This window comes from Cheilinus undulatus, linkage group 10 (assembly GCF_018320785.1).
Source record: "Cheilinus undulatus linkage group 10, ASM1832078v1, whole genome shotgun sequence".
NCBI classification, from domain to species: domain Eukaryota; kingdom Metazoa; phylum Chordata; class Actinopteri; order Labriformes; family Labridae; genus Cheilinus; species Cheilinus undulatus.
Genome location: NC_054874.1, coordinates 33,118,883 through 33,146,572, shown reverse-complemented (window position 1 = coordinate 33,146,572; position 27,690 = coordinate 33,118,883). Strand labels below are relative to the sequence as shown.

The 27,690-nt window shown below is 37.4% G+C and overlaps 3 protein-coding genes across 3 annotated transcripts; 2 read left to right on the top strand and 1 right to left on the bottom strand.

Moving 5' to 3' along the window:
* Positions 1 to 3,171: 3,171 nt before the first annotated feature.
* On the bottom strand, positions 3,172 to 12,513 carry cab39l1 (calcium binding protein 39, like 1). The gene is made up of 9 exons (XM_041797550.1): positions 12,164 to 12,513; positions 11,462 to 11,599; positions 11,198 to 11,362; positions 10,890 to 11,008; positions 7,115 to 7,283; positions 6,978 to 7,037; positions 6,838 to 6,903; positions 6,576 to 6,719; positions 3,172 to 6,372 (listed from the first exon to the last, which is right to left on the bottom strand). The coding sequence occupies exons 2-9, from the start codon at positions 11,576 to 11,578 to the stop codon at positions 6,181 to 6,183; spliced, it is 1,032 nt and encodes a 343-aa protein (XP_041653484.1). The 5' UTR covers positions 11,579 to 11,599; positions 12,164 to 12,513; the 3' UTR covers positions 3,172 to 6,180.
* A 1,059-nt stretch (positions 12,514 to 13,572) lies between these two features.
* phf6 (PHD finger protein 6) lies at positions 13,573 to 20,612 on the top strand. Its single transcript, XM_041796832.1, has 11 exons — positions 13,573 to 13,705; positions 15,505 to 15,664; positions 16,100 to 16,201; positions 17,878 to 18,011; positions 18,135 to 18,181; positions 18,279 to 18,439; positions 18,533 to 18,676; positions 18,756 to 18,860; positions 18,982 to 19,115; positions 19,541 to 19,670; positions 19,793 to 20,612. Exons 2-10 carry the CDS (start codon positions 15,533 to 15,535, stop codon positions 19,668 to 19,670), a joined length of 1,089 nt encoding a protein of 362 aa, XP_041652766.1. The 5' UTR covers positions 13,573 to 13,705; positions 15,505 to 15,532; the 3' UTR covers positions 19,793 to 20,612.
* A 1,235-nt stretch (positions 20,613 to 21,847) lies between these two features.
* Positions 21,848 to 27,673, top strand: hprt1 (hypoxanthine phosphoribosyltransferase 1). Its single transcript, XM_041798070.1, has 9 exons — positions 21,848 to 22,168; positions 23,932 to 24,038; positions 24,467 to 24,650; positions 25,642 to 25,707; positions 26,141 to 26,158; positions 26,248 to 26,330; positions 26,458 to 26,504; positions 26,659 to 26,735; positions 26,894 to 27,673. The coding sequence occupies exons 1-9, from the start codon at positions 22,142 to 22,144 to the stop codon at positions 26,939 to 26,941; spliced, it is 657 nt and encodes a 218-aa protein (XP_041654004.1). The 5' UTR covers positions 21,848 to 22,141; the 3' UTR covers positions 26,942 to 27,673.
* The last annotated feature ends 17 nt before the right edge of the window (positions 27,674 to 27,690 follow it).

The window sequence follows — 27,690 nt, the reverse complement described above, 5'->3', positions numbered from 1 at the left end:
GGAAATGGGTGCTGTGTCCCAGAGATGAACATGCTTTGGTGCAAAATGTACGCATTAACCCTAGCACAAAAGCAAAACACCTTGTGAAGATACTGGCTTAAGCTGATAAGAGAGTGTCATTAGCCACAGTGAAACGAGTCCTGTATCCACATGGGCTGAAAGGCCACTCAGTGAGGAAGATGTCATTACTCCAAAAGCAACATAAAAAAGCCAGAATACAGTTTGCACACAGGGACAAAGACCTTAATTTTTGGAGACATGTCCTGTGGTCTGATGAAGCTAAAAGTGAACTGTTTGGCCATAGTGACCATTGTTACATTTGGTGGAAAAAGGGGGAAGCTTGCCAGCCAGAGAGCACCATCCCAACTCTGAAGTACAGGTGTGGCAGCATCATGTTGTGGAAGTGTTTTGCTGCAGGAGAGGCTGGTACACTTCACAAAATAGATAGCATCATGAGGAAAAAACACTGTAGAAATACTGAAGCAACACTCAGACATCAGCCAGGAACATAACGCTTAAAGCGGGGGGTATTTTGCCTTTTTCAAGGCTTTACACCATCTCTCTGATACCCACATAGTAGCTTCACATGGTTTACAGCTCAAAAACTCCTTATGTTTCTCACACTGGCGTACTGAAAAACCCTTATTTTAACCTCTGTCTGAAATGATCCATTTTTGCTGCCCACCCCCCACGGACCTGCTGTCCTCTGATTGGCCGATTTCCGGAGGCTGGCTGGCGGCAGGACTCAATGTTTTGTGCCTGCCCCCTCTAATGTGGCTATGTTGTCATGCTAGTAGTTGTAAACTTTGAATGAACCAGTCCGCCTGAGTAAAATATGGTGAATTTTGATATCTGTACGTGTTAGGCCCGGAGTCTGATCCTGATAGTTTGGAGAGAGAGGGGGAAGAAAACCAGCAGCGAAGGATAGAGCAGGATGTATCTGTTTGGTAAGTGTTTAACTACTGTATTACTAAATGGCTAAATGGCTAAAAGGCCTTGTGGGGGCAGTCTGTTCGGCTTTGCCGGCAGCATGGACGAACCACAAACCGGTCAGGAGATCCTATTGCGATGACCTCATCGGTTCGCCCCATCGAAATCTCGTCTCGGGTGAATCTCGGAGAGATTTTCAACGAACCGTTTTCATCAGTTTACACACTAATTCCAAGATTACTGCCACTTACATTTATCTTGCGGTTTGAAAATTTGCATACGTGGAATATGGACACCCAACACTGTGACTTTATATTTATGTTTAAAAAATTAGAAAAGTATAATACCCCCTCTTTAAGCACAAATGGGTCTTCTAAATGGACAATGACCATGAGCATACCACCAAATTAGGTATTGTCCACACAGGTGGAAATTTTTAAACCGGAGGTTTATCCTCATCCATATTCACAAATAATCCCATCCACACAAGCAGTGTTTTACAAAAATCTTCGTCAACACAAAGACATTGCTGTGAAGTCCACACCATGTCAACAGTAGTCTGACCTTTACCACACAGGTGAAGTAGTTTACTCACACACAGAAATAATGTCAGGACGTATGAAAGTTCTTTTGCTGTTCCTCCATGATACCACTTCCCTACTTAAAGTTGTCCCATCAACCTAATAGGTCTGATCCAAACTGCCATCTGTAGTGTATGGGCCTACTTTTCATAGTGGTGTTATATCCTCCCTTGTTCAAGTGCACCTAATAGGAGTTTACATGTGTGCTGTGGTACTTGTGTTACTCTGTCTGTGACCTGCTGTCCTGCAGTAAACTACACTAAAGTTGAGCTCTGTGTCTGCCTTATTCTTGAATGTTGTCACAAACACAACACTAATGTTGGTAGAGGGTTATAAAACATCAGTGAACTCTGTGGTCCATTTAGGCATCTCTGTTTATCAACAAAGTAGGAGAGCAACTGTGTATGTGTCTGTAAGCATGGAGAAAGTATTGTAGTAAGTCTAGTTAGCACAACTTCAGCTGCCTCCAGCATTGCTATGGAAACAAAAGTGACATTGCACACTGGTGACGTCAAACAGAGGTTGCTGGGATCCTCCAACAGCTGTTTTTGAAGGATACTACATAGACTGCCATCCAGGACTGTTTGACAGCAACATTGCCCCAACATACTCACTTAACAATACTCTATCAAAATTATCTTAAAATAGCTCAAATAAATATTATTACAATAATAATAAATATGAAGTCTCTGCAATTTGCAATTTAGTCTGTGATAGTAACAAATAAAGGACACAATTCTTAGTTGTAATTAAGTCATCATCATCAAGAATAACATCCAAAAACCTCAGACCTCCACCTTTCAGCAAAATAACCTTCTTTTTCTGAAAGATGATCATTGCTTTGAATTGTTGTATTCATTTTTGCAATAATAAAAATGATATTCTACTTTCCATTCATCTTTTTTTAAGGTCATCACTGTGGGTTCATTATTTTCAACACAACGTTAATCCAACTTTATTACCTACCTGCTTTATTGGTGTCTTTTCCTCAAAATTAAACTAGCATAGACTAGTTGATCTTGCCCCCCTCACACACACCTCTGCATCCCTCCCCTTCCCTCACACACAAGCAGCTCATCTGTTTTGCATCCTTCTCTTTCTCACTGTTTCTGCCAACCATTTTTCCTTGGAGTAATAAATAAAATGTTCTAAAAAAATCTCTGCCATTATTCTGACACTTAGCAAACTGAAAAAAATTTGGTAATTCTAACTGACCAAAACAGGGAAAGTTTAGTCTGATTTAATGTCAGACAGCGAGGAAAAGAAAGTCATGTGCCTTTTTATAAAAATTCAGGTTTCAACTGTTTATCAAACACAGCAAGATGTTATACAGAGATAAACCAGTATACAGATGACTTGATTCCTCATTTGGATCCATCTTAAATAACTGTGTGATAAAGAAATCAGCAATAAAGTAGTTGCATAGAATTTAAATTAGAACCTACTCTCCAGTGAATGATCTCTTTCTTGTAAGAGGTCCTGCTGACCTACAGTATTTTCTCATTGGTGATGTTGAGGAGAGATTTGAAAGAAAATATTCTCTAGCTAACTTGATCATATGTCACAGTGGTTAATTTATTGTACAGTCATAACATTAGAAATCAAATCAAATGGTATTAGGAGGTTGTCAGTGCAGGTGTCTATTGAAGTCACACAAAAATACTTTCATTTACTTTTTATTTTCATGAATGCTCTCACACTTAATCCTTATAAAGTTATGTACACATAATTCTCTCCCAAGGTAAATAAGAAATACAAGGAAAGAAGAGGAGGTGGGGTGAAGGCAACAAAGTAAAATAAGTAAAGCACAACAAAGATTTATCCAGGAAATTCTAAATCATAAAATATATAATATTGAATTTGTGTTGATCTCTATAAAACATTACCAGTGATTTATATACTCATATTTAGAGGTAGGGTTATATAAAAATGAAATGCTTTCTTTACACAACCTATACAAGGTGCCAATAGTTGCCAACAGCTCCCTCCAATGGGATGACTGTGCACAGCATGGCCTTCCCAGAGAGCAGGTAATGGCTCCAGACTCAAAGACAAAAAAGTTTGTATGCATGTTAAGATGACCAATTATTACATTATTTTGAATAAGTTGTGTAAAATGAATGTCATTTGTTACACAGTAGTCCAGTAATCTTGTGTATCATTACAAAAGTTGGCCTGTTATGTAACTTCTGTTTAACAGCAAGCTTGAAGTATGTTTGTGGTCAGACAGTTTGAGACAATCACTACTGTTGATGGGGGTTCAGTCTACTGCAATAACAGTTGTTGAAAATCATGGTTCACAATAACTAAAGTCTGAAATGTTAAATACCTTCAGGAAGATCTTATGGAAACATATTCTCAAGCAAACTCTCTTTCCAGAAGCTATGACATAACAGTGCAGGACTCCCGGCTATTTTGGCATGTTGTACCAAATTCACAGCAGATTTCTCTGATCATTTTATAGACCCACAGAGGCCTACCTCAAGACTTCCTGGTGCAGAACACCAGATAGTGGTTTTCTACAGGACTAATAAAATGACATTAACACTCACAGGATCACACTGTAGCAGAATGCAGTGGAAAGTCAACCTACTTACACTGTATGTGGATCTGTAAATTAACAAGTGAAACATTTGAGACCTGAAATGTAATTGTACCCTTCTAATATTGACTTTGGTTTAAAAGCAAATTAAGAGGTATGGAAATTTACACAAACATCAAGATCTAATAAATGTCTTTAAATAAGGCAAAGTTCATTAGGTACCACACTGCAATTCATTATGAATTAACCTTCGTGTGGTACCACCAAATGAAATAGCTCAGTTTAAAACTCTAGCTTTCCATTGTGAAAACATGGTCGCAGTCCCTGTTAAAGTTAGAACGTATATATCAAGTTCAGGCACGCATTAAAACCAATGTGTGTATAAAATCATTAAACAAATATCTTGCCTGGGAAGAAAAAGGAAAAAGAACACAGCATTTGAAAACTCAGATCCCATGAGGTATATATTACTAAGACTGTGCGTACAAAATATCTTGAAAAAATATCCTGTGAATTTAGCTAATTCCTAGCAAGCCATTTAAGTGACACGGGCAGATAAGGCAATTATTTCAACAGACATCTTTTTAAGAAATGTAGCTAATCAGTGAGAATCTCAAATTCAGTGCTGATCATCCAAAACAAACTCATGTGTATTTAAGAGTGTGTGTAGTTATTTGATAAGTAGCTGCAGAGTATTCTATTGAAATGTTTAATTGTAGTTTTATCAGAAAAGGACCTGAGACAAAAAGACAGTATTTAAAATCCTGGCTGTGTTTTAACATCTACCGCCATCTTTATTCTCTCCTATTATTTGAAGTTTAAATTGCTTTCATACATACTATACATTGTATAGACATAATTTGGTTGATCCTGATAGAGCAAATAAAAATTGCTAATACCTACACCTGCCCAAATCTCATATTAAGGGTAACATCGGACGTTTATTGTGTCAAATGCCAAAATCAAATAGGAAATTTGTCTCTCCATCCACATAAGGTGTGGTGTCCCTCAGTGACTTTGACATGTCAACTTTTTATATTTGAATTCAATAGTGTAACACACTTATCATGCATCTTTGTGAGCAAGAGTTCTGTGTAAACTGCAATATTACTTTTTTGTTTTGCTGTGCTTATGTCGTAAAGGAGAAATGCTTTGGATGGCACAAATCAAGTTGCTTGAAAGCTCATGAACTTGTTGGTTAAATTACTGTTTGTTGAATGAATCACTGCTATCTTTACTTAGTTTGTGAGGATGAAATGAATTGAGATCAATGGCTTTCCAACAAAGAGGGGAATGGATGGCTGGTACCCTGCAGCATTATCTGATCCTTGTTTCTATTTAAAGTGATGTAAGCCTTGCTGAGCACAGCCTCAAAATCACTGCACATTTAATTGATTTCTCTATGGTTTTGATTTCCTCTCCCTGTGCCAGCTAATGCATCAGAAAGAACCACACTGCAGGATCATTCCTGACCACTGTAATCTCTCACACATCCAAGCCAAGGCCGAACAGCATGACATTTATCACTAAAACTAACTATGTGCTGACCAGGCCAATATGATCCACAAGCCACTCTGCCAAAGCCATATCAGGCCATTTAAAATTTGTACCCACAGCTGTTTTCAAATACAGCAAAGTGAGGAATTGAGTTGGACTAAAAAATATCAAGAGAGAAATATTACTGTATCCTTTTAACTGATTACCATGAAGTTGCATTAGAAAAATAAAATACTCATCAATTTTCAATCATTTAAATATGGACAAGTTTCAGGGAAAGTTTTAAAGAGCACCTCAGAAGTCATGTTGGCTGGTGGTAGGTACCAGCAACAAGGTATTCAGAAGGGTAACAGTTTAAGGCCCAACATTACAAGAATGGACTAAATGCACATCATTGTTATCGAAGAAAAAGCACAATGACTAATTAACAGTTTTCAGCCCAATAAGGTTATTGTGGATGGAAATCACCTCCACATTAACAAAAAAGTGAAGTTATTGTTACTTCTTTTCCTATATATTGTAGTTAATATTGACTCTTAACAACGCATGTCATCTATGCTCTCTTTTAGCCCTCTCCAGCTTCAGCCACCACCTGTACATCTACAACCTGATGGAGTGGTCCTTTCCTCTTTAGGCTTCTTCTGGTGCAGTAGGCCTCTTCAGGTCACGGATCTGTTTAATCAGATAGTTCTTCTCATCACAAAACTGCTCATCCTCGGCTCTGTCAGTCTGAAAATGGCTCAGGAATTCCACCAGTTTAGTCTGGTTCTTCAGCAGTATGTCCAACACGGGCTGAGTCTTGTTTGGATTTGCAACAAATACCTGTAAAAAGAGGAGAAAGTTAAATTTTGATGGCTGTGTCAATCAAAATTCCTAAAAACACCATTTCCAATATTACATCAGCCCAACTTCTTCCAAAAATATGTTTCATTTCACAGTACAATTAGAATAATAAGTGTAAATTATACACAGTACAATTGGAGTGCTAAACATAAATTGTGCATTGTTAGATGTGGAGTACACACCTTGAAGACATGGAATGCTTCGAACTGGATGTTTCGGCTGTTGTCTCTTAGCATGTTCATCATCAGCTTTAAGTTCTCCGCCCGGCTAATGTATTTTGTCATGACAGTGAAGTTGTGTCTGTCCAAAAGAAGTTCCCCAAGGAGCTAAAAAATAGAATCAACTTACTGTCACCTATTTAATTACAGTGCACCATCAACTGAAGGAACTGATCATGCCAGTTGCAATTAAATCCGTCATGTGAAAGGCCAAGGAAGTCTCTACCTTCAAAGACTGACGTTTGGTGACGTAGTTGTCAGAATGCAGCAGCTTCTCATACTCTGTGAACACCTGGAAAAATATAAGCATGTTAGACACATTTTGAGCAAGGTTGAAACTGAGGACCAAAACACTACAAAGCTCACCCTGTCATAGTTATTCTCCAGGAAATCTGCACACATAATCTTGTGCCTTGTGAGGAGATCCTGGGATGAAACAGAAGAAAACATGACATTAGAAAAGAACTTTCAATTTAGATGCTGACAATGAAAGTAAAATGAACCTTAAATGAAGCAAAGGCATCTGAGGCAATGTCAAAGGTTGAGAGCTCCACGTATCGGAAGAAGCAGTAGAAGTCTTCAGAGAAGAGCACCGTCCGTGCCAAAGGCTCATGCCGCAGGCACTCTCTTAGCATCATTCCACAGTTCAGAGCCACTTCTGCACTCTCATATCTGCACAGGTTAACACATGTCAAATGAGACCAGATCATCAGCATCCTCGGATTTCAGCATAAACCAGTTACATATAAAATAAAAAACTGTTGATGTTCATGTAAACAGAAACAGCAAATAGTCAAAGTAACAACACGGCAACTACACACTAAACAAGTTTTAAATATGACCGTCAGCAATTGCATTTAATGAGGGTTCATAATATGTGCATTAATTTTGTTTAAATCATAATCTGTTACCTGCTTTTTTTGTCCCTTTCCACACACTTTAGTTAAGTTTGTCCAAGATCACCCTACACTACAGAGATGTAAAATAAGTACATCACTGCTCCTTAATGCCTAATTTCACTTTAAATAAACTCAAAGACAGCTCAGTGGACAAGTCAAAGTCATTAACACATAGTGATATCAAAAATTTACATTTTTACTGGTCCCAAATTTCCTTTTCAATTTCTAACAAGTTTCTTATCTTTGGGTATGTTTCTTTAATAATCTTTGAATTACCCAGTTTTTCAATTTTCTTTCAAAATAAAAGCAGGTCTTTATCCAAGCAGGAAGTTAATTACCCTTGTTATGAGACAATACAAAAATATAAAATGAGACAAAAGCTGTTTTAAATGCAAAATAGTAGAATTTCAAACTGGTAAGATTAATCTGAGTTTACTAAAGATATTCTAAAATTGATGTATAACTAATTTGTCAATCACTAGACAGCCCTAGTTTTAATCTGTTCAACTCAGTTAAAACAAATTCAATCAAACAACTTTATTAATCCCTCACAGGACAATTGGTTTGGAGCAGCTTGTACATATAGACATAACTAAAGTACAGCAATGTGTAACAGCCACAACTACAACAAAATGCATGTAAGGTAAGAATATGCAACAGGTCCTTAAAAGAACCGATATCACATAGACTAATTAGTACAGATGAAGACAACTTTATTTCATTTTTTTTTTTACTTTGCACAATGAAACAAAATTACATCACAACTACAAACTGTCCAAGGTCAAAATTATTAGCCCCATTTAGAAATTATCTTTAAGTTAAGCCATAGCACGAACCACTGTTGTGCAATGATGTGCTTTAACTTTGTAGTGCTCAAAAATTGTAAAATCAAGTAAAAACATTATGAAACAAAAGAAATCAGTTTAGACTTAAGAAAAAGAATTGTTGATTCTCACAAAGCAGGACAAGGATATACACTTATTTATTACAGCATTTCCAAGTGTCAAGAACTGGAGTGAGAAGTATCATCAAGTAATTCAAAGAGAGCCACACAGTCCAGAACAAGCCTGGCAGAGGTAGAAATAGAAAGATTTCAGAGACTCTGGAAAGAAAAGCAGTAAGGTATGTGTCCAAAGACCCCAGAACAACTGCCAAGACTCTAGTGAATGACTTAGGCCGGCCACACCCTAGGTGATTTTCAAATCTTAAATGACTTTAAAATCGTGGGAGACCACAGATATAATGACACTTTTAAACAATTTTTCCTCTCCAATTCTCTGAATGCACACACAAGACAACTAAGCCAGACTCTCAGATCACTGAAGATCACACACCTGCTGACCTGACAACGACCTTGCATGATCACGTGACTCCAGAAAAAACACGGATCCCTCTTGCTGTCCCTCCACAACAGGCTGCCCTGGCATGCAGTACAGGTGCAGCAAAAATCGTAAAAAAGGAAAAGAATTAGTATGAAATCCTGGCTTAAATGAAGTTACAGTTGTGTTTATGGTTGTGAGCAGTGAAAGTACGTATGATCTGTCTGGTGACGCTACCTGGTCTGCTCACTCTCATTAGTTGCTGTGAGTACTTTGTTGGAGGCACTACAACCAAGAATCGTAAACATCAAACATGTTTGATATTTGCAATTTGGAAAAGTAAAACAATCATGTTGATACAACACAAGGATTATACAGACAAAAAATAGTTTGCAACAAGGGTCCACTCAGAATATGCCCCCACGATCGTTGGGGGAGATGATCTTGCCTCAAATCTGTCTTAAAATCCTGTAGTGTGTGGCAGCCTTAGCCAAATTGGGAATTGCAGTCCTGAAAGAAGACGATCACTAGAACCCCACACAGGAATGGACTGAAAGGTTGCAGACCAAGAAAAACTCTGCTTCTGCAGAAGAGACACCTTCAAGCCAGACTTAAGTATGCTAAAGACAATCTGGAGTAGATTAGGCATACTGGAAGCATGTTCTTTTATCAGATTAAACCAAACTAGAGCTTGTGGCTCCTGGTGAACAGCTACTCCTGAAGACCAAAGTAAACTTACAGACTGGCCTGCACAAAGCCCTAAATGGAATCCCATTGAAAATCTATGGGATGAAGACCAAAATCCCTGCTAGAAGACCATTAACTCTGAAGGAGTTTGAGAGATTGGAAAAAGAAGAATGGACTGAGATTCCTCAAGAGATGTGTCTGAGATTTGTTGAAAACTACGTACAACAACTGCAGGCTGTTATCTAGCCTAAAAACTTGGACCCTGGTAATTTAGGTTTCCTTGTGAAATAATTTTGTTTTCCTTGTGCAAGGAAAAAAAAAAAAAACAACCAACCAAAAGCAACCAACATAAAACTAGGATGTTTGGAAAAGAATGTTAAAATTGCCTTGCTCTGTCAAACAGCACTGGCGTAATTATACAAAAAATGAAATTTTCTTAAGGGGGCTAATATTTTTTACAGTATCTGCAATTTTTTTATTGGCATCTTTGCATCCCTTAAATAAATCTATAAAATTGGTCTGAAAAACATTAGTCAGGTTGCCATTGTCCTTAACTGAGAGGCTGAGAAACCAGCAAATGAAATAAATAAAAGGAGATGGACAAAAAAAGACCAACTTAAAAAAATACTTTTATTACAGGACAGGCTAAAAAGGAACTAATTTTAGATAAACCAGGAATTCTGTGTTGTCCACTCTTTACAGTAGCATCAGTGTCAACATCAAATTTAAAATGACCATCCAGATACATACCCAAGTATTTGTGTGATCCTTTAATTAATACATTTTCATCATGAGTCTTGGCTTTCTCTCTCTTATATTTAAAATAAAAGATCAGCTCCTTGGTTTTAGACACATTAAGGTCTAAAAGGTGTAAAATCTTTTACATTTTATGTTCAGCACTTACATGTGATTTAATGTGTTGTCTTTAGACATAAGATCAAATTCACAGCAAGACAAATTCATTCCAGAAAAGGCAGCTTGCAAAAAATAAAAACTGATTAACCAACAATCTGCCCTTATGTGGTGCCGCTGCTCTTGAGCAGGCTTGGATAACTCCTTTCTTTTAAGAGCTGTGAAATCAGCATTCGACTATCATTCTCAGCATCTACATGTATAACCCTCAGCCGAATGCAGCATGTTCACGCTTGTCCCTCTGGGATTTGTTGAAACACATACCAGGTAATGTAGAAAATCACAAGGTTGATTGACTTAGATTTTACCCATTTTTAAAAGTTATTTTCTCAAAATAATTGTGTTCAGGTACTAAGTGTATAGGATTAAGTAAACTTTGATTATGTAAAGGTACATATTAAGCACTCACAGTATCATGCATCAAATACTGAGTTTCCGTAGCATTAAAAAGATGAACTTACCCTTTCAGAAGCATGAAGAGGATCTCTGGGTGTGTAGAAATGTATTCTACAGTGGGTGTGCGAGTGCCAATTTGACGCCTCACAATATTGCTGAACAAATGAACCACATCCTTTTTCCCCTTTACAGAAAAACAGTGCAAAAAGATCAGATAGACGGCAGGGCAGATGCTGATGGTATACAGTAATTCTGGCTTTGTCTACAGATGTTTGAATCAGGCATTTAGGTATATGAAGTCCCACAAGCAGTTTGGGTTGATTAATATTTCTAATTCACTACGTCAGTGTACAAAAAACTAATTTTTCCTTACCTCAAAATCAATCTTCTGCAGGTTTGCAATGAGAGCAATAAGGAGGTTGGTGTTGTACAGCTCTTGTGCAAGCTGAGCCACTGATTCAGTCTGAGGCTCCTTGTCACCTGTTCCACTAAGAATCTCTTTAAGTGAGGCCAGATTTTTGGATGCCTCCTCTGCAACCTTAATTGTAGAGAAAGAATCAATTGCTTAGAACACTAGAAAGCGTTTTGAGTAAAAAGACTAATATTTAGATGTGAGAAGAAAAAAAGCACTACTGACCTTTTCACACTTTTTACTGTCTGCAGCATCCAGCTTTTCCATGTATGCCACATTCTCCTTTAAACTCCTCACTATTTCAGCAGGACTCTTCTGAGACTTCCCAAAAGGGAAAGGCATGGCTGCTAATGTTCCAAATCCCTGATTGAATGAAACATTACTTCAGAAAACTATGGCTTGAAATGTAAGTAACTTAACTTCCTGTACCTCACTGCATAAGGAAATGACTGAAAAGGCTTCACCTGAGGCAATCAAGGGTACAGCTAGGTAAGTTACATGGGCTAAAAGAAAAATCAAACTTAGAAGTAAAGACTAACTCTCGGATTTAAAGGCCATTAAACAAGGAATAGCTAGCTACAGTTGCTAGCGTCAAGTTATACCAGTTTAGTTTTTAACAGATGGGCTTAAAAGCGCAACAATGACGTTTAAGCGATGCGTTGGTTCCTGCTTCGATAGTTGCTCGGAGTGAACATCGGATCGGCTTAATAAAACACACTTTCTAGCCAAAAAGGTTCATAAACGAAGAATAAGTTGGGAAAAGCCTCATTGTTACAGCAACATTCAACTGCAAAGTTGAGTGAGCTTGTGACCTAGTTAGCCGTAACAAGAAATGAGCTAACTAGTGTCCGGGCGCTGACAGCGAGAGCCGTGGAAAACACGTACAGCAAACTGCTGAAATATTTAGTTCAGGCGGTCAAGACTTACCGTGTGGACTCTAGTTTGGAAGCTGAAGGAGGTTCGTTGGCTAAAGGTTAGCTAGCAGGCTAGCGAGTTGACTTCACTTTCTTTTCTCACTGTAATGCGAGTTACAATGAAATGTCTAACTTTATCAGAGATCTGTGACCGCAGCTATCTAACGTCTACAAATAGTCGCTACAAGCTGTTCAAACTTTCGACCTTCATAGCTTAGATATTTATGTAAATCTCTCTACTCGTGACCGAGCCTGACACCTAACTTGCTAGCTGCCTAGTTGTAAAGAGAGAACTGCTGGGCTAGCCTGTCTGACAACTTCATTTCCCTGTTCTCTTCTGTTGCAACTCTCGTCCTCTCCTCATCCCGGGGACACTGGGCGGGTATGTTTTGCTTTACAAAATGACTGCCACTTGTTTCAGCCAATGACTTGGGTGACGATACAGTGAGAACTCCCTATCCACTGTAGGTGCGCATGTTTCAATCGTTACAAGTTTAGTGTTGACGGCATGATCAAAGACTAGACGGGAAGCCTCGTTGGCCGGCCAGTCCTGCAAATGCAATCGAGTGCACCCAATTTCCATGGAAATAACGAGGCAATGAAGCCAAAGCTTTCTTCTTTGGCGTATGGACAAAAGACGTTTTAAACAAATAATTTCACGTGCTTTGGAAATAAGGATGCAATTTTTAATTGAATATATTCCCAAAATAACTCTGAAAGCTGAAAACCTTTCGCCTCAACATAACACAAATCCCACCCTCATGTTTGGAGGTTAATGAAAATATCTCCACAATAAAAACACAAATCACGAACATTCTCAGTACTGTCATTGAGATGAGCTTATTCATAGATGCATAGTACTGTATTTATTCATTATTGGTCCAAGTAGTTTTTTTAAACAGCAGTTTTTGCTGATTTGGGGAAACCCTCACACATCTGCTTCCAAATTATATCTTTTTCATTTTGAGTGCTATTTGTTTCAAAAGTCAATTAATGTCTCATATTTTTTTATAAAGGTGTTATATCAGCATATTTAGGTCCCTTGCTAATCATTCTCTGTAAGAGTACCATCATAAAACAATGGTTCATTTATTTTCCATCCTTACAAGCAGCAGCAGTACACTATTGCTCGTCAAAATGAAAGTTATTACTGATAAAATTATATCGCCCAAGCATATTCATAAATATTTTAATATGATTCAAATACTAACATTTAGGCCAATATGTCTTTGTATTTGTCCGAACAAATGCATAAAACTATATGACATCCTACAATTGTATCAGCTCTAGTTCTAAATAGTTTTGTAAAGCAGTTATCTCGTTACACAGAATTCCTGCATCTTTGTTACGTTTGAAACACTAATGATAAATCGATTGGACGACTTTTATTTCGAAATTCTTATCCGGAAATGATGCTGCCTTGTAAACTGTAGCTAGCTTGATGCTAGTGTGAAAAGCCCACGATCACTTCTGAAGGACGGAAAGAAACACAGCCGCTGTCCGGAACACTTTACCATCTTTTTTTTTGTTTAAGTGGTAAACATCATACAAACAGGTAAGCTGTATGCTGCGTATTAGCGGCTGGGTATAGCCATTATGTTTTACGGCCTGTTGTCGTTTTAGGCCGTATTGCTGGCGTCCAAGCTGAGCTGCTCTCTTTTCACAGGGATACATCACGTATGGCGCTCTTTACTTCGAAACGGTCGCAAAGACCCGCGCCTGTCATGATAATTTTCCACATTTAAAGGGAAATATTCGAAGTTGGTCAGATTCAAACGAAACGAAATGTTGAGGTGTCATGTTTCCCTGTGTTTGACCTTAATTTTCCTTCATGAAAAGGCCTTAAGAGAGATTTCGGGTCCCTGAGATGTGAAATCTGTCTTCTGATACAGCTAGTTTGTTGGAGAAAGAAGCACACACCCCCTTTAATACAAAACTTTGGACGAGATATTGGAGGTACTTTTTATGTTTAACATGCCCTTTGTACAATCGACAAACATTTCCACATAGTAGAAGTTTGTGGCGCGAGAGGCTTTAGGCGAACTGTAAAGGGTGAAATAAAGGATATTTGTTGTTTCTGACATGTAGAGTATTGTTTGTTCCACGCTGGCTCCGCTGCCGTAGCCGCTGCAGTGAAATCCTGGCCCATTCTATCATGGCTGTAATGGCTATCAAGGCGTCGCAACACTCAGCTTTTATGATTTAAAAAGAACACTCGGTTTACTTTGAGGACTAACAGGTATTTTATACCCATACTGAAATACGTAACTCAAGATGCATGTCGTGCATGACAAAATTGAACACTATTTCGGCAAATGAAAGCACAAACTTGAACGTTGTACCTACTCTACTTAAGATGATACAGACTTTTTTTCAATCACTATGATTTCAAGGAAAACAATATATTGATGCAGATGTAAAATGTGTGGTTATATATATATAGGTAAATAAAGGTAAATTGGACATTTTTACAAATTCTGAAACATAATCTTTTAATATCCTTTTCTTGCCCTGCTCATTCAGATTTAGATCTGAGAAGACTGTTATGGGTAGTAGTCTATTATACATGTTTTTGCCTTACACTACCACATGCAATTATTAAACATAAAATGAATTACTGATCAACCCTCCAAAAAAACATGTACAGATTGACTCACAACTCTTGACTGTGATTAGCTGACAAATCATACAGAGGTGTTTGAGTTTCATATTTCTGTAGAATCTCTGTGATTCCTGTGTGTTTTTTTAGACAAAGGAGTTGTCCTCTGACACTGTAATTTATTTGTGTTGCTTCATTCAGCAGTAGTTTACGTTTTATTTCCAGCTGTTTCTAGGAATGAATTTGTGATGGCTTATAATTTATTATTTCCCAAAACTCGATTTGTTGCTTAGAACACAGTTTTCACTCATAATATTGGATCTATCTGATATTTTTAGCAACCAGTGTAATGGCTGGTTATACAGATCTCTAAGCTTAATGCAGTTCTTTTTTACATATTGACAACTAAGTGGGTCAAAACTGTGTTGCTGTATCACATTATTGCTAAAATGTTGGTCACCATTCTCATCATTCCCTTTACATTAAGGACTTTGAGAATCATTAACTGTGTATTAAAAACCTTGTGATATCCAGTATGAAGCAGGCATGAGCTACAGTATATTTAAGAGCTGGGTTTGAGATGAAGGCACTGTTGTATGAATCAAGGAAATATAAATGTGAGCTTGGCCATTGACAGAGTGGACAGAGTGGATTTTAAATAATTTTACACCACTTTGACAATATTTATCTAAAATAGTATCTACATCCAAGTTTGATGCAAAGTAATCACAACATATGTATCTCTTTTTGATCAGAGACTTGGGCAAAAATAAGGTGTTGGTCATGTCAGTACAGAGGAAAGGAGCTGCAGCTAAGCTGCCCAAATGTGCCTTCTGCAGGACCAACCGGGATAAGGAGTGTGGGCAGCTGCTAGTGTCTGACAACCAGAAGGTGGCAGCCCACCATAAGTGCATGGTGAGAAGAGCAAGTTATCTAAACTGTTTCAGCAAGTGATCCTTCAAGACAGAGTTTCTTTTCATGTATCAAGAATAATAAGCCTGTCAGGCAATGTAAGTTGTTGTATTTGTTGTCTTTCTGTTAGTTCTTTTGTTTTTATTGAGAATTGAGTTCTTATTTCAAAAAGGGTAAAAGATGGACTGTAATGTAAATAATAATAATTCCATTAAAAAAAAAAACACTCTATAAAGAATTTGTTGGTATGTCATTGTGAAATTGAATCTGATGTTGGTAAAGCACACATATTCTAAAATGACCCCAGCTGTAGTTTGGATTTTTTTTTTTTCATCTGTAGAAGAAAGGAAAACAAAAATGTGACATTGTGCAAAAATGTTATTATATCAATAAACTGAAAAATATTAATAATAATTTTATTCTAAATGTTCTTTGCAGCTTTTCTCTTCTGCCTTGGTAACATCTCACTCAGACAGTGAAAACATTGGAGGGTTCTCCATCGAGGATGTGAAAAAGGAGATCAAGAGGGGAAATAAATTGGTAAGTAATGGCTGTCTCTCACAACTTCTCATTCATGCCAGAGAATTTGAGATGGATTTTTAAGGGTCGTTTAGGTTAAGCTTTCATCATTAGGAAACTGTAAATGCATTTACTGGTTGTTAACAGTGTCACGCACTCTGAAAGCTTTACTAAGAACAGATTCCAGTTTATTTAACTAGCAACTGGCATGATTTGCATATGTGCAGACGCTGGTTGATGTTTTCTTGTAGATATACTAACTTAGTTTTACTTTTTGGTTTATTAACTGTTTGTTGTACCTTCAGTCATTCATATACACAGACTTGTACTGGTAATTAGCATGGATTTAGATCCCCTTGTGTGTTACCTCTCATTCTAAGGGAGATGGTAGACCTTTCTTTTGAAAAAGACCTAGAATCCCAGCACATATGCAACTAATTGTAGGGATGTGCAACATTGATTTTTTTATTAATATTCAACATGTTGACGTTTAACAATTAATTTTAGCCAATACTATCAATACGGATATATTTAGTGAAGTACGGACCTAAACCTTAAGTCCTTAAAACACACTTTAAAAGAAAAAAGGCTTCAGCTGACATTGGTCTGTTGATCCTGCCTAATAGTCCACAAATGTATTCATACAAATGACCAATATTTACAGATTACATAGGCTGATATTTACAGGTGATAAATTGGTTGTTCATTTCGGCACAAACTGTCATACCTGCCAAAACTGATAATAAGTGTGAGCCAAATTTAACATCTGGTCACTGCAGATGGAAACTAGCCTTTTAACTAACTGTTATGTTTACACTAGTGGTGAAAAATATGCATTGTTCCTGTAAAATAAAATGAAATAAAATCAACTTTTCACACTAATATCTGCCAATACTCAAATCATGCTAACAATATTGTGCATTCTTAACTAAATATGATAACAGCTATTGTGATTTTATTTACACAACCTTAACAAAGCCATACTTTTATGTAAGTTTAAGATCTTGTATTTTTAGGTTCCTGTTCAGAGCTGTTCTAGTACCAGCTCATATCAGGATATTTTATCAAAATATTATGCTTTTCTACACAACATCACATTTTAATTAATAGGTGTAGTGTCAATTTATATACATTATAAAAACAATGTATGAAATATATATGTTTTTAATCGTTATTTCACTCCACCTCTCTATGAATAATTATTTTTGTTGTTTTGTTAGCCTACTAAGGTTAAGCTTTATCATCAAGTTTTCAACTTTGTAGTCGAAATGCGTCTGTTGTGCCTTGCCTAATAAAACTGCTTAAAAGGACAATTTTGAGTGCTGACGTTGAAGTTAGTCTTTCTGTTGTGCACCTTAAGAAGTTTATTATTGGGAGGGTGCTCCTTTTTCTCTTTTCTTTGCAGACATGCAAAGACCTGCTCACAAGGTGAATTAGTAACTCTAAATTAGCCTTAAGGGTGAATGTGTAAATGTTTGTCGGTCTGTATAACAGTGGCTGGCTGCAAGTTCAGGATGCACCCAGCCTCTCAACCAACATGACCTTAAATGGGGCAAGCAGTATGGAAAATGGATTGATGGACATTTTTCGTTACTTGTTGACATATCACATCCATAGTTGCTATTTCTAATGACTATAAAATGTTGTGTATTTGCTTGATTGTTATATGAATTATTGGTCTTCTTTGGGCCCTGCAGATGTGCTCGTCATGCCACAGACCGGGTGCCACAATTGGCTGTGATGTGAAGACGTGCCGGAGGACATATCACTATTATTGTGCTGTGAAAGACAAAGCCCAGATTAAAGAGAATCCCTCACAAGGAATTTACCTGTAAGTCACTTTGCCTTTTTTGATTTTTCATGTTAATCTACAAAAATAATTGATTTTAAATTTATGTTAGAATAAAATGTTGGTTTTTTTTTGTTTGTTTGTTTTTTTTGTTTCTTCCGAAAGGGTTTACTGTCGCAAACACAGGGATGCATCTCAAGATGATCTTCAGGGTAAAACACACTTTAACATAATTTCTTATGCACTCAACAGTAATATTCTCAGGGAGACTACTGCAGTGTTCTTTAATGATACATTCTGAAAACTTAGATGGAGGGGAAGGTGTGGCCAATGATTCCGACTCATCACCTCCGCAAAGTAGGGGCAGAGGAAGGTTTGAGAAGGGAAAAGCAAAGGTTGGATCCCGTGGTCAGTCAGAAGACAGCCGCTCTGCCTCCTCACAGGCTGCAGATGAAGAAAGTACCTCCCATGTAAGGCAAAATGTCTGTTCACCTAGTGCAGGCTGTGAGAATTACTATAACTTCATTCACTGTATAAGGCCTGATTTTTGCTTTGTGATTTAGCGGGACAGGTCACCTCTTCGGCCCAGCCAAGGAGATGGTGGCCAGCGATGTGGCTTTTGCCATGCAGGTGATGAAGAGAATGAAACACGAGGGATGCTTCACACTGATAACTCAAAAAAAGTGGCTGCACACTACAAGTGCATGGTAATATTTTTTGTGTTTGTTCACATATTTATGGTGTTTGGACAGAACTTCTCCTAACATCTTTTTGTATGATCCGTAGCTCTTTTCATCGGGTACGGTGCAGCTGACAACAACATCACGGGCTGAATTTGGAAACTTTGATGTGAAAACAGTCATCCAAGAAATCAAGAGAGGGAAAAGAATGGTGGGAAGATGAGTCTTTTGTTTGTAAAATGAGAGTATAGTTAGTTTGAAAGTGTGTAAAATTTCTTATTTCTTTTTGAATTTATATTGTTGGCTTCATTTTTTTGCGTTTGTTTTTTCAGAAATGCACACTCTGCACTCAGTTGGGTGCTACCATCGGGTGTGAAATCAAGGCCTGTGTTAAGACCTACCACTATCACTGTGGCCTGCAGGACAAGGCAAAGTACATTGAAAACATGGCCCGTGGCATTTACAAGTGAGCTCAACTTTCAAAGATAAACACTTTTTATATTATAACAAGCATCTCACTTCAAAACCAGCTTTAGGTATACAGTCATTTTATTGTGATATTATAAATTATATTTTCACTTGGAAGGAGACCCTTTATTTTTGAAGCCATTGATGCAACAAGTTCATCTGCACTTTGATTTAAATTTTTGCAATTATATCCAGGAGATTTTTCCTTTAAGGAAGAAGGATCAGTTCACCACAACAGACCTACTGGTCAAGGCTTAGTCTGAAACTCAGGAGGATGGTTTTAGTGCCACGTTTTTAAATTTTGAGTGAACCATGTTGCATTTTCAGCAGAATCCCTAGTTTTTATGAGAGCTGTGCAGAAAAGATGACAGGTATCCTACTCTATTTTGCTTCTTCAAAAGCCCTTTTGTATGATTTTTCTAGACTATACTGTAAGAACCACAGTGGCAATGAGGAGAGAGACGAGGAAGATGAAGAACGAGAGAATCGCAGTAGAGAGCGAGCAGCAATTGACCATGGGGGAACACCATCAATGCAAGTGAACGGCAACTAGGTACAACAAATTGTTATGGTTGTTAAAATATGTCCACATATGTTGTCAAACATTCTTAATGTGTCAGTGCCAACTTGCAGCACTAGAATGAATGGAGTTTAAAAATGATGCCTTTCTTTCAGGTCTGCCTTTTGGATGTGATGTGGGGTTAAAAAACAAGAACTCAGACAAGGCAGTGATACAATTTGTATACTAAATCTTAGCCTACTCACAATTCGTGGTCTTTGAGCTCCCCACGATTTGTTTGCACATCTTCTTACAGTAGACGGATGGGATGCCCCGATGTCCACAATTTTACTTTTTCATGAACCCCTGTTTCAAGTTTGTTAGATGATCTTTTGACTGACTGGTGGTTCTCTGCAAAGCACTGGACTGCTACAGGATCATACAGAGCAATTACTTACCTTTCCAAAAGTGTGTCATGGGCTAAATTTCAACATGTTTTATGGCTGTGAACAAGGTGTAAAGGACTGATCATCTGATTAAAACTTCCACACGTTCCCATGGACTACATGACCCACACTTGTTGAAATCAATACATTCTTGCTCTTCCTTAGCTATGAAAGGACTAATTTTTAAGAAGGGTCTGTTTTGTTACTAGTCTCTCTATCGACTTGTGAAGTTTGATTACTTTGTTTCTGTAATCATGTCTTAAGAATACTCTTTTGATGTTAGCCTTTTTTCCTTGATTTGTAATATTTTGCTACTGTATTACTCTAAGTAATTATGATTGTCTAAGTTTCAGACAGTCACTGTTACAAGTTCTACCAGCATGCACTTGTATTTTCTCACTGGTAAAGGAGGCATTTTTTATTTAGCTGCTAAAGGGCAAAGTAGAGCTCTTTAGAACACTCAGCTTGACTTTGTTTGGTGTACTGTTACTTGTATCTTTAAAAATGTACCCATGAACAATTTGAAATAGAAAAGATTTTATTTTACACATTTAATGAGTAAATCGAGTCTTTTATTTGAAAGAGTTGTCAACACTTCTCAAAATAATACAACACTTCTACAAAGCAGTAATCATGGATGGTTGCAGGATGTCAAACGTAAAATCTGGTCACTTTTCAGGAGTAAGGAGTATTGTACCAGCTGCCATTCATGAAATCACACCATTGGTGCACAATAGCCACAGTGACGCCTTGCTCATGCGTAGCAATAATTACCCTGTTTAAGTGCTTTATATCAATATATTTGAGAATTTAATTTAAGTGCACAAATCTTGTGTTGTGAAATACCTTACCAGTGAAACCTTGCCGTTTGGACCATCTGGGCCGAAAGAGCACCCTCATCATTGGACACAAGGTAACACTGCAAATACTTGTTAAAAGGCCTTACTGAACACACTGTTAATTTTGGCAGCTATTTTTAATTTTCATTTTCATTTTAGTCTTTTGATAAAATTTCTTTTAGTTTCAGTCACATTTTTGTCATTTCTACCCTTTTTAGTTTTGGTCTAGTTTTAGTCGACAAAAACTCAAAAACATTTGTCTAGTTTTAGTCCATAAAAAGTCCTTACATTTTAGTCTTTACTTTTAGTCCAAGGAATCACGTTTTCGTCTAGTTTTAGTCATCTTGATGAAAACTTGGCTTACTTTTAGTCCGTTTTAGTCATCACAGATCTTTCTTTGGTTAGTTTTAGTCTAGTTTTCATCATGGAAAAAATGGCTGTCGGCAAATAGTTTTACTTGACAAAATTAACACTGACTGAACTAACCAGTCATTGAAAGGAAACTCTTTGGCTACGTTAACACTGCACGCCTTAATGCAATTCTGATCCTTTCTCAGGTCTGATTTTTTTGTTTGGTTGTTCACACTGCAGTTGAATTCCAAAAGATTATATATGTATCTGATTTATGAAATTGGTCTGAATCTGAGGAGAGTGTCAGATTCAATGTATGTGCTGTTCACACTGTTAGGAAAAAAATAATATGTGTCACTTCTGAGCAAAAAAAGTATTTGGGTCATTTTTAATAACACTGACTGTAGCTGTTGATTTACATGCTTCCCTGCATATTACCATATAAAGGCAACTAGTACAACTACTGTTTTAAGATCACAGTCATGAAATGCACAAAATTCGGTTAAGCGGCATGTGGGTGATACTTAGATTATTTATGTCCACATAAAAACAGAAATGTGGATAAAGATAAAATGCATAACTTGTGGCAACCTTTTCCTGGTTCAGCACAATGGACTGAACTTTCCCTCGAAAGCAGGGCGGGGCTTTACCCGGCCCCGATCACTGATTTGCCCTCTGCGCTCTTGCGTCATTCTACCTACAACGGCGGAACTTACAGTAGCCCGGATAAAGACTGGAGACCTCAGCAGCAACGAAGCTAACCGTTCACATGTGTGCGCTGTCACAAGGACGAAGAGTCTGCGGAACCAATCCTAAAACAAAGTACTGCTTCTGTTACTCAAGATTGCTCTAGACTACGTTGATCCAAAAGGACGAGAGTGACACGGATATGGCGTCATCCAGCCCCTGTGTTGTGGTAAGATTACCCGAGCAACCGGAATGAAATCTGAGATAAAAAGTGGTCGTAGTTACCTCTCCATATCCACTGCAGCTATACTGTGTAACCTAAACGAGTACCACTGAATTTGTTAAAACTACTCATACCATTTGCTGCTAGTGGTCTGTATAGCCTCTTTTGACATTGGTTATATGCCCTGGTTTATATGATGTACTGTAGTATATTTTTGCTTTAGCATGGCCTTTGGCCGCATAGATGGTCGTAGACACGCGCCTGCCACGCTTGGCATAAGTGACGTAATAGACGGTTTTGGACTGACACATTATGATCAGATGTGTGGCGTTCAGTGTATGACTGCAGATTGCAGGTTTGCCGGTAGAATTAAGCAGCATAGCAAATAACACTCTTGGCCAGAAAGCAGACACGGCTAAGGAGGAGGTGTGTGAGAACGCTAGCTGCGTTAGCCTATATTAATAATACCATGCAGTATATATATGTATTTGTATTAACAACACACAGTAAAGATAACTAGGACAAGAAATATATCCACAAATCACGTATTCAGCCCAGCCGGCAAACACCAAGGTTAGGTTCATAGGTTAAAACTCGAGGTTATGACATCAATAACAAATTTATCAAATTAAAATGGAGTTCTTGAAGGAAACGTTTCACGTAGTCTCTTTACTCCATTGAACCCTCAGTCTATAAGCGGTTACCCGTGCTGTACAACAGAACTGGAAACTACAAATATGTGTGGGTTTTTTTTACGTGTGTTTGCATGTTACTACAGTTTGATTGATAACACAAGGTCCCATCTTAGGTTACGTTAAAGCTATGTTGTTTGGAGTAAATACCTCTTCGACGGAAGGAGTAAATATATAGTGTTTTGTATTCCATGGGAATTTTGGGCACGTAGAAGCTAGTGTTAATGTTATGAAGTCTTGCCAGAAGATAGGTTAAAATGCAGTAAATATGGAAGCTTAATATTGTCTCTACTTTAATGACACTAAAACAACACTAAAATTATTGACAGTGTTTTGTGTCTAACATTGACTATGTTCACAAACATTCAAGGTTGCTCTGCTCGTTGGCTGGCTTGTTGTTTTGTCTTTGACTATCCATCTTTGTCCTTAAACTAAATTCAACAGTCAGTGAATAACAAGACAATTTAGTCCCTCCATGATACATCTACCTGGTCTCAGTCATTATCATTCGATATGAAAAGGGTGTCCCCTGAAACAGAAGGACAGTGGTTTCAGTTTTAGAAAGCATTAAGGCAGCATTTTATTATAGCCAAACTGTTTTAACAATGGTCATTTTTCCCTTTGGTGTTTAATTAAGTCATATGACTTTTTTTTATACTTGGAAGGATCCAATTCCTGTATGATAAATAGCCTACTGTTGAGGTGCTGTGGGAAAGATCTGAGTGATCAGAGGCATGACCACAGGCTCTGCACCAGCTACCCAGCTGTCACATGATACCAGTTATGCTGTCATGGTTTATGTAGCAGGCAGTGAGTTTCCAATAGGAAGTTAGTTTTTCCCTAAATTAAGATAAACTTCAGTTCTAAAAAGTTGGTGTTAACCACCACAGACAAGTAACTGACTGTTGCCTGCTAAAGTGTATGGAGTTAGACATTACTGTCAGAGTTTTTGTTTGGGGCAGGAAAAAAGAGATTGATCTTACTCTTCCCCTTATACCCTGTGTAAGGTGAAGGCATCGTGTCCCATGTGGTAACGCCCCTGAAAGTTTAACCCTAGGTGTCCCTCTTTTCCTACAGATCAGTGATGAAGAGCAGGGTTATGACCTGGACCTTTTCTGTATACCAAAGCATTATGCCGCTGACCTGGAGAGGGTCTATATCCCACATGGACTCATCTTGGACAGGTAGGTTGCCTGTGGGGGGTGCGTGAAATGTTATGAATTTCAGTGTTGTATAAAAGGTGGTTGAGCTGCCAAGGGCACTCCATGGGATTACAAGATTATGCTGTTTCTGAAAGGTCCATTGTAAATTATCAGTTTTAAAAACTACTTCAATTGTCCCAATGACATTCATCAAATGCCTGATATGTATTTTATTCCTGTTCTTTATGTTTTAACAAATTTGGTATTTATAATTGACACAGATAGTTTTTGTTTGTATTGGTAGTGTTAGTTACCCACAGTGTGATTGTATTTGTGTATGCTTTAGAAATGACAGCTGTGCCCGCTGAACAAACAGAAAGGAATTGGGGACTACTGCTGACTTTGGCAGAAAACTGAGCTGATCGCCCTCTCTCTTTCTTTCCCTCTCTCGCTCTTTCACATGACCCCAGGACAGAAAGACTGGCCAGAGAGATCATGAAGGAGATGGGGGGGCACCACATTGTGGCCCTCTGTGTGCTCAAAGGTGGTTACAAATTTTTTGCAGACCTGTTGGACTACATCAAGGCCCTGAACAGAAATAGTGACCGCTCAATCCCAATGACAGTGGACTTCATTCGTCTCAAGAGCTACTGTGTAATCTATCATTTTGATTTTTTAATTTATTTTTTGTCAGGGATGGACCTTTAAAGTGATCTTAATTGTTCTCACATTAAAGTATGAATCTTTGCAAAAAGCAGCTGTTTGTTTGCAAACACAGCACCTCAGTAAATAAGCATGCAGTTAGAATAGGTCAAATTATTGTGACTTACTTGCAGGTATATACCTCCATCAGACCCAAACTGGAATAGGCGTTCTGCACATGCTCCAAAGCCTCAGCAACTGGCTTTGACATGGAAGTCAATCAGTATAAATGCTAAGCATAACATTGGTTGCATGGTTGTCTGTCTTTGATTATCACTTCTGGCAAGAAGGATGCATGTGTCACATTTGTACCAAAAGTAAAGTGTAGAGCAGATACATTATGTGCATAGCTGTTAAATTGTTCATGGATTGCTGTTCAGCATAGAGTTGGTTAGCTGCTTACTAACTTGTTAGTATTGTCAACCTTAATATGGTCTTACAGAAAGTAACTAAGACAAAGGGGGGCATATTACCACCTACCATAACAGGGTTGGACATATATCGCCATCCATTAAAAGATTTCACCTCATGCATGTACCTTGGGACAAGGACCTAAGTCCAACAAAATGTCTTGACTGCATGCAAACAACTTCAAACCAACTGTTCATTTTAACTAACCTAACCTTGAAACATTTGACATTTTCTGCATTTTTTCAAGCAAAATTCTGGTTTCCATTTACTTTTTTTGGTGCACAAATTGAAACTGTGCACAACAGGTGGGAATGCACCTAGTGATTAAGAAAAAGGGTTTTGCTGAAATACACAAAACATTAACACAAGTTGTTCATGGGATACTTTGATTCAAATATACATGCATATAAAATGTTTTTGTTTCATTGCATATATCAACTTCCATATGGGTCTGTGCCCTGACACTTTTATTGTACCTATATCATATAAAATGTCAACTTTACAACATGTCCAATTCTTTTTGTCCTCACAGAACGATCAGTCGACAGGGGAAATCAAAGTAATAGGTGGGGATGACCTCTCTACATTAACAGGCAAGGTAAAAAAAAAATATATGTTAAATGCTTAATTATGACTAAAATATATTTTTTCCATTGATGGGCATTATAATGTTGATATTCTCTTTTAACACTTCAACTTAAATTTAAGAATAGCTGGAGTGTTTTGTGGCTTAGATTTTCATTCATGTATACACTGATGAATAACTTCAGAATCAAGCTAGTTGGATAGGAAATGCAAATAGTCTATTAGTTTTTTTTTGTTTGTTTGTTTTAAATATATTTTCTTATTGACAAGTACAGTTTTGTGTTACCTTGATATGTTTTGTTTTCTAAGTTCCTGCTGTCTTCCTCAAAAGAGTCATATGATGTTACTGTGTGCATTGAAGTATTGTTGCAGTTTTTATTCAATCATGCAAGATAAAATGTGACAAGTTCAATGATTTCCACTGACATCATTGTGTTTCTTTTCAGAATGTCTTGATTGTGGAGGTATGTATGGCTGTTTTCTTCAATAGTAAGGCATACATATTTCTATTCAAATTCTGCTAATATGGGGTTCTGTCATGCTGCATTTCAAGGACATTATTGACACAGGGAAGACAATGAAGACATTACTACAACTGCTCAAACAGTACAATCCCAAAATGGTTAAAGTAGCAAGGTAATGAAACACCCTCATAATAACTTGAATGCAATCCACTCTACTCTTGTGAGATCATGGTACAGTTATTGTTTTTTCAATTGAATTTGAAGTTATGAAGTGTGATTAATGTCTTTTCTGTCCTCAGTTTGTTGGTCAAGAGAACACCAAGAAGCGTTGGCTATCGACCAGACTGTGAGTTTAAATGTCTTGTTTTTCAGTAGACAGTAAATATATGAATCATACGCTCTATACAAAGTGTGATTTTGAAAGAAATTATGGATGCCTTTATCTCTGTTTTGTGAGTTTGTTGAAGACAATTAATTCATCTTTTGAACCTTTCTTTCAGTTGTAGGATTTGAGGTCCCTGACAAATTTGTGGTGGGATACGCACTAGACTACAATGAGTACTTTAGAGATCTGAATGTGAGTATTTGAGATAAATGAACAAACCAAAAGTAGCTTTGTGATGCTTATTCAAATGTTTTTTTGTGTGCTAATAATAGTTCTGACTATATGAATAACCTATATAAAAGTTTGCATATCAAAGGTGATGAACTCATAACGTCATTTTTCTTTTTCAGCACATCTGCGTCATTAGTGAAACAGGGAAGGAGAAGTACAAGGCATGAAGAGCAGTTTGAAACAACTTTAATGTTTTTCCTCTGTGGCTCATTTTAAATTGTATCATTTCACATTTTTTTCATGAAAATACCATGCTTAGGGTCCCTGGTGGAGCCAGTTTTAGCTGTCATGCACATAGGTTCAACTTTTGACAAGATTGATTGCCTTAGATAGAAGCACTATGTTTCACAACACGAAACTCAGTGTCAACTGCTTGTGTGCCCCTGCTCTGCTTATTTTCTCAATGGAATGGTGTAATTTAAACAGAGTGATGCTGCTAACTGAAAATACAAAATTACAACTGGGTTAGAATTGAATTTTATGATCTGTTCTAAAACTGTTTTTATAGCAATTCAGCTGTTATTCTAACCTTTCAAAAAGGAGTTTTACAATGGGCAACTCTCACAAAAAAATGTGCTAATTCTGCATGTGTATTCTAAGACTTAAATTTTTTTCTATATAATGTTCTGTGTGATGACAATTCACAAACGACTATTGGAGATGTTTGAATTGTCCCCACTTAAAAACACAGGAATGTTGAAAGATGAAATACTCTAATTCACAAATTTAATGTTAAAAACAAAGCATCCATGCATTCATTTACTTTGTGTCACAAGACTGAGATTTTTTATGCTGCATGTGTGAGACTTTATGTTTTACAGATGTGTAAATGTAATGTCAATTTTTAAAAAGAAGCTATCCAATCCTGTTTTGAAATACTTAAAAACTGTATCTTCCGATCTAACTATCCATGTTT

Excerpts from the sequence above, each read along its gene's own strand:
- phf6 (XM_041796832.1), top strand. The coding sequence starts at position 15,533 with ATGTCAGTACAGAGGAAAGGAGCTGCAGCTAAGCTGCCCAAATGTGCC. Across the intron at positions 18,440-18,532 it reads ATGAAGAAAGTACCTCCCAT|CGGGACAGGTCACCTCTTCG; the intron begins GTAAGGCAAAAT and ends TTTGTGATTTAG. Across the intron at positions 18,677-18,755 it reads CTGCACACTACAAGTGCATG|CTCTTTTCATCGGGTACGGT; the intron begins GTAATATTTTTT and ends TATGATCCGTAG.
- cab39l1 (XM_041797550.1), bottom strand. The coding sequence starts at position 11,578 with ATGCCTTTCCCTTTTGGGAAGTCTCAGAAGAGTCCTGCTGAAATAGTG. Across the intron at positions 11,363-11,461 it reads ACAGTAAAAAGTGTGAAAAG|GTTGCAGAGGAGGCATCCAA; the intron begins GTCAGTAGTGCT and ends TCTACAATTAAG. Across the intron at positions 7,038-7,114 it reads ATGCCTTTGCTTCATTTAAG|GATCTCCTCACAAGGCACAA; the intron begins GTTCATTTTACT and ends GTTTCATCCCAG.
- hprt1 (XM_041798070.1), top strand. The coding sequence starts at position 22,142 with ATGGCGTCATCCAGCCCCTGTGTTGTG. Across the intron at positions 26,331-26,457 it reads AAAATGGTTAAAGTAGCAAG|TTTGTTGGTCAAGAGAACAC; the intron begins GTAATGAAACAC and ends TTCTGTCCTCAG. Across the intron at positions 26,505-26,658 it reads CGTTGGCTATCGACCAGACT|TTGTAGGATTTGAGGTCCCT; the intron begins GTGAGTTTAAAT and ends CCTTTCTTTCAG.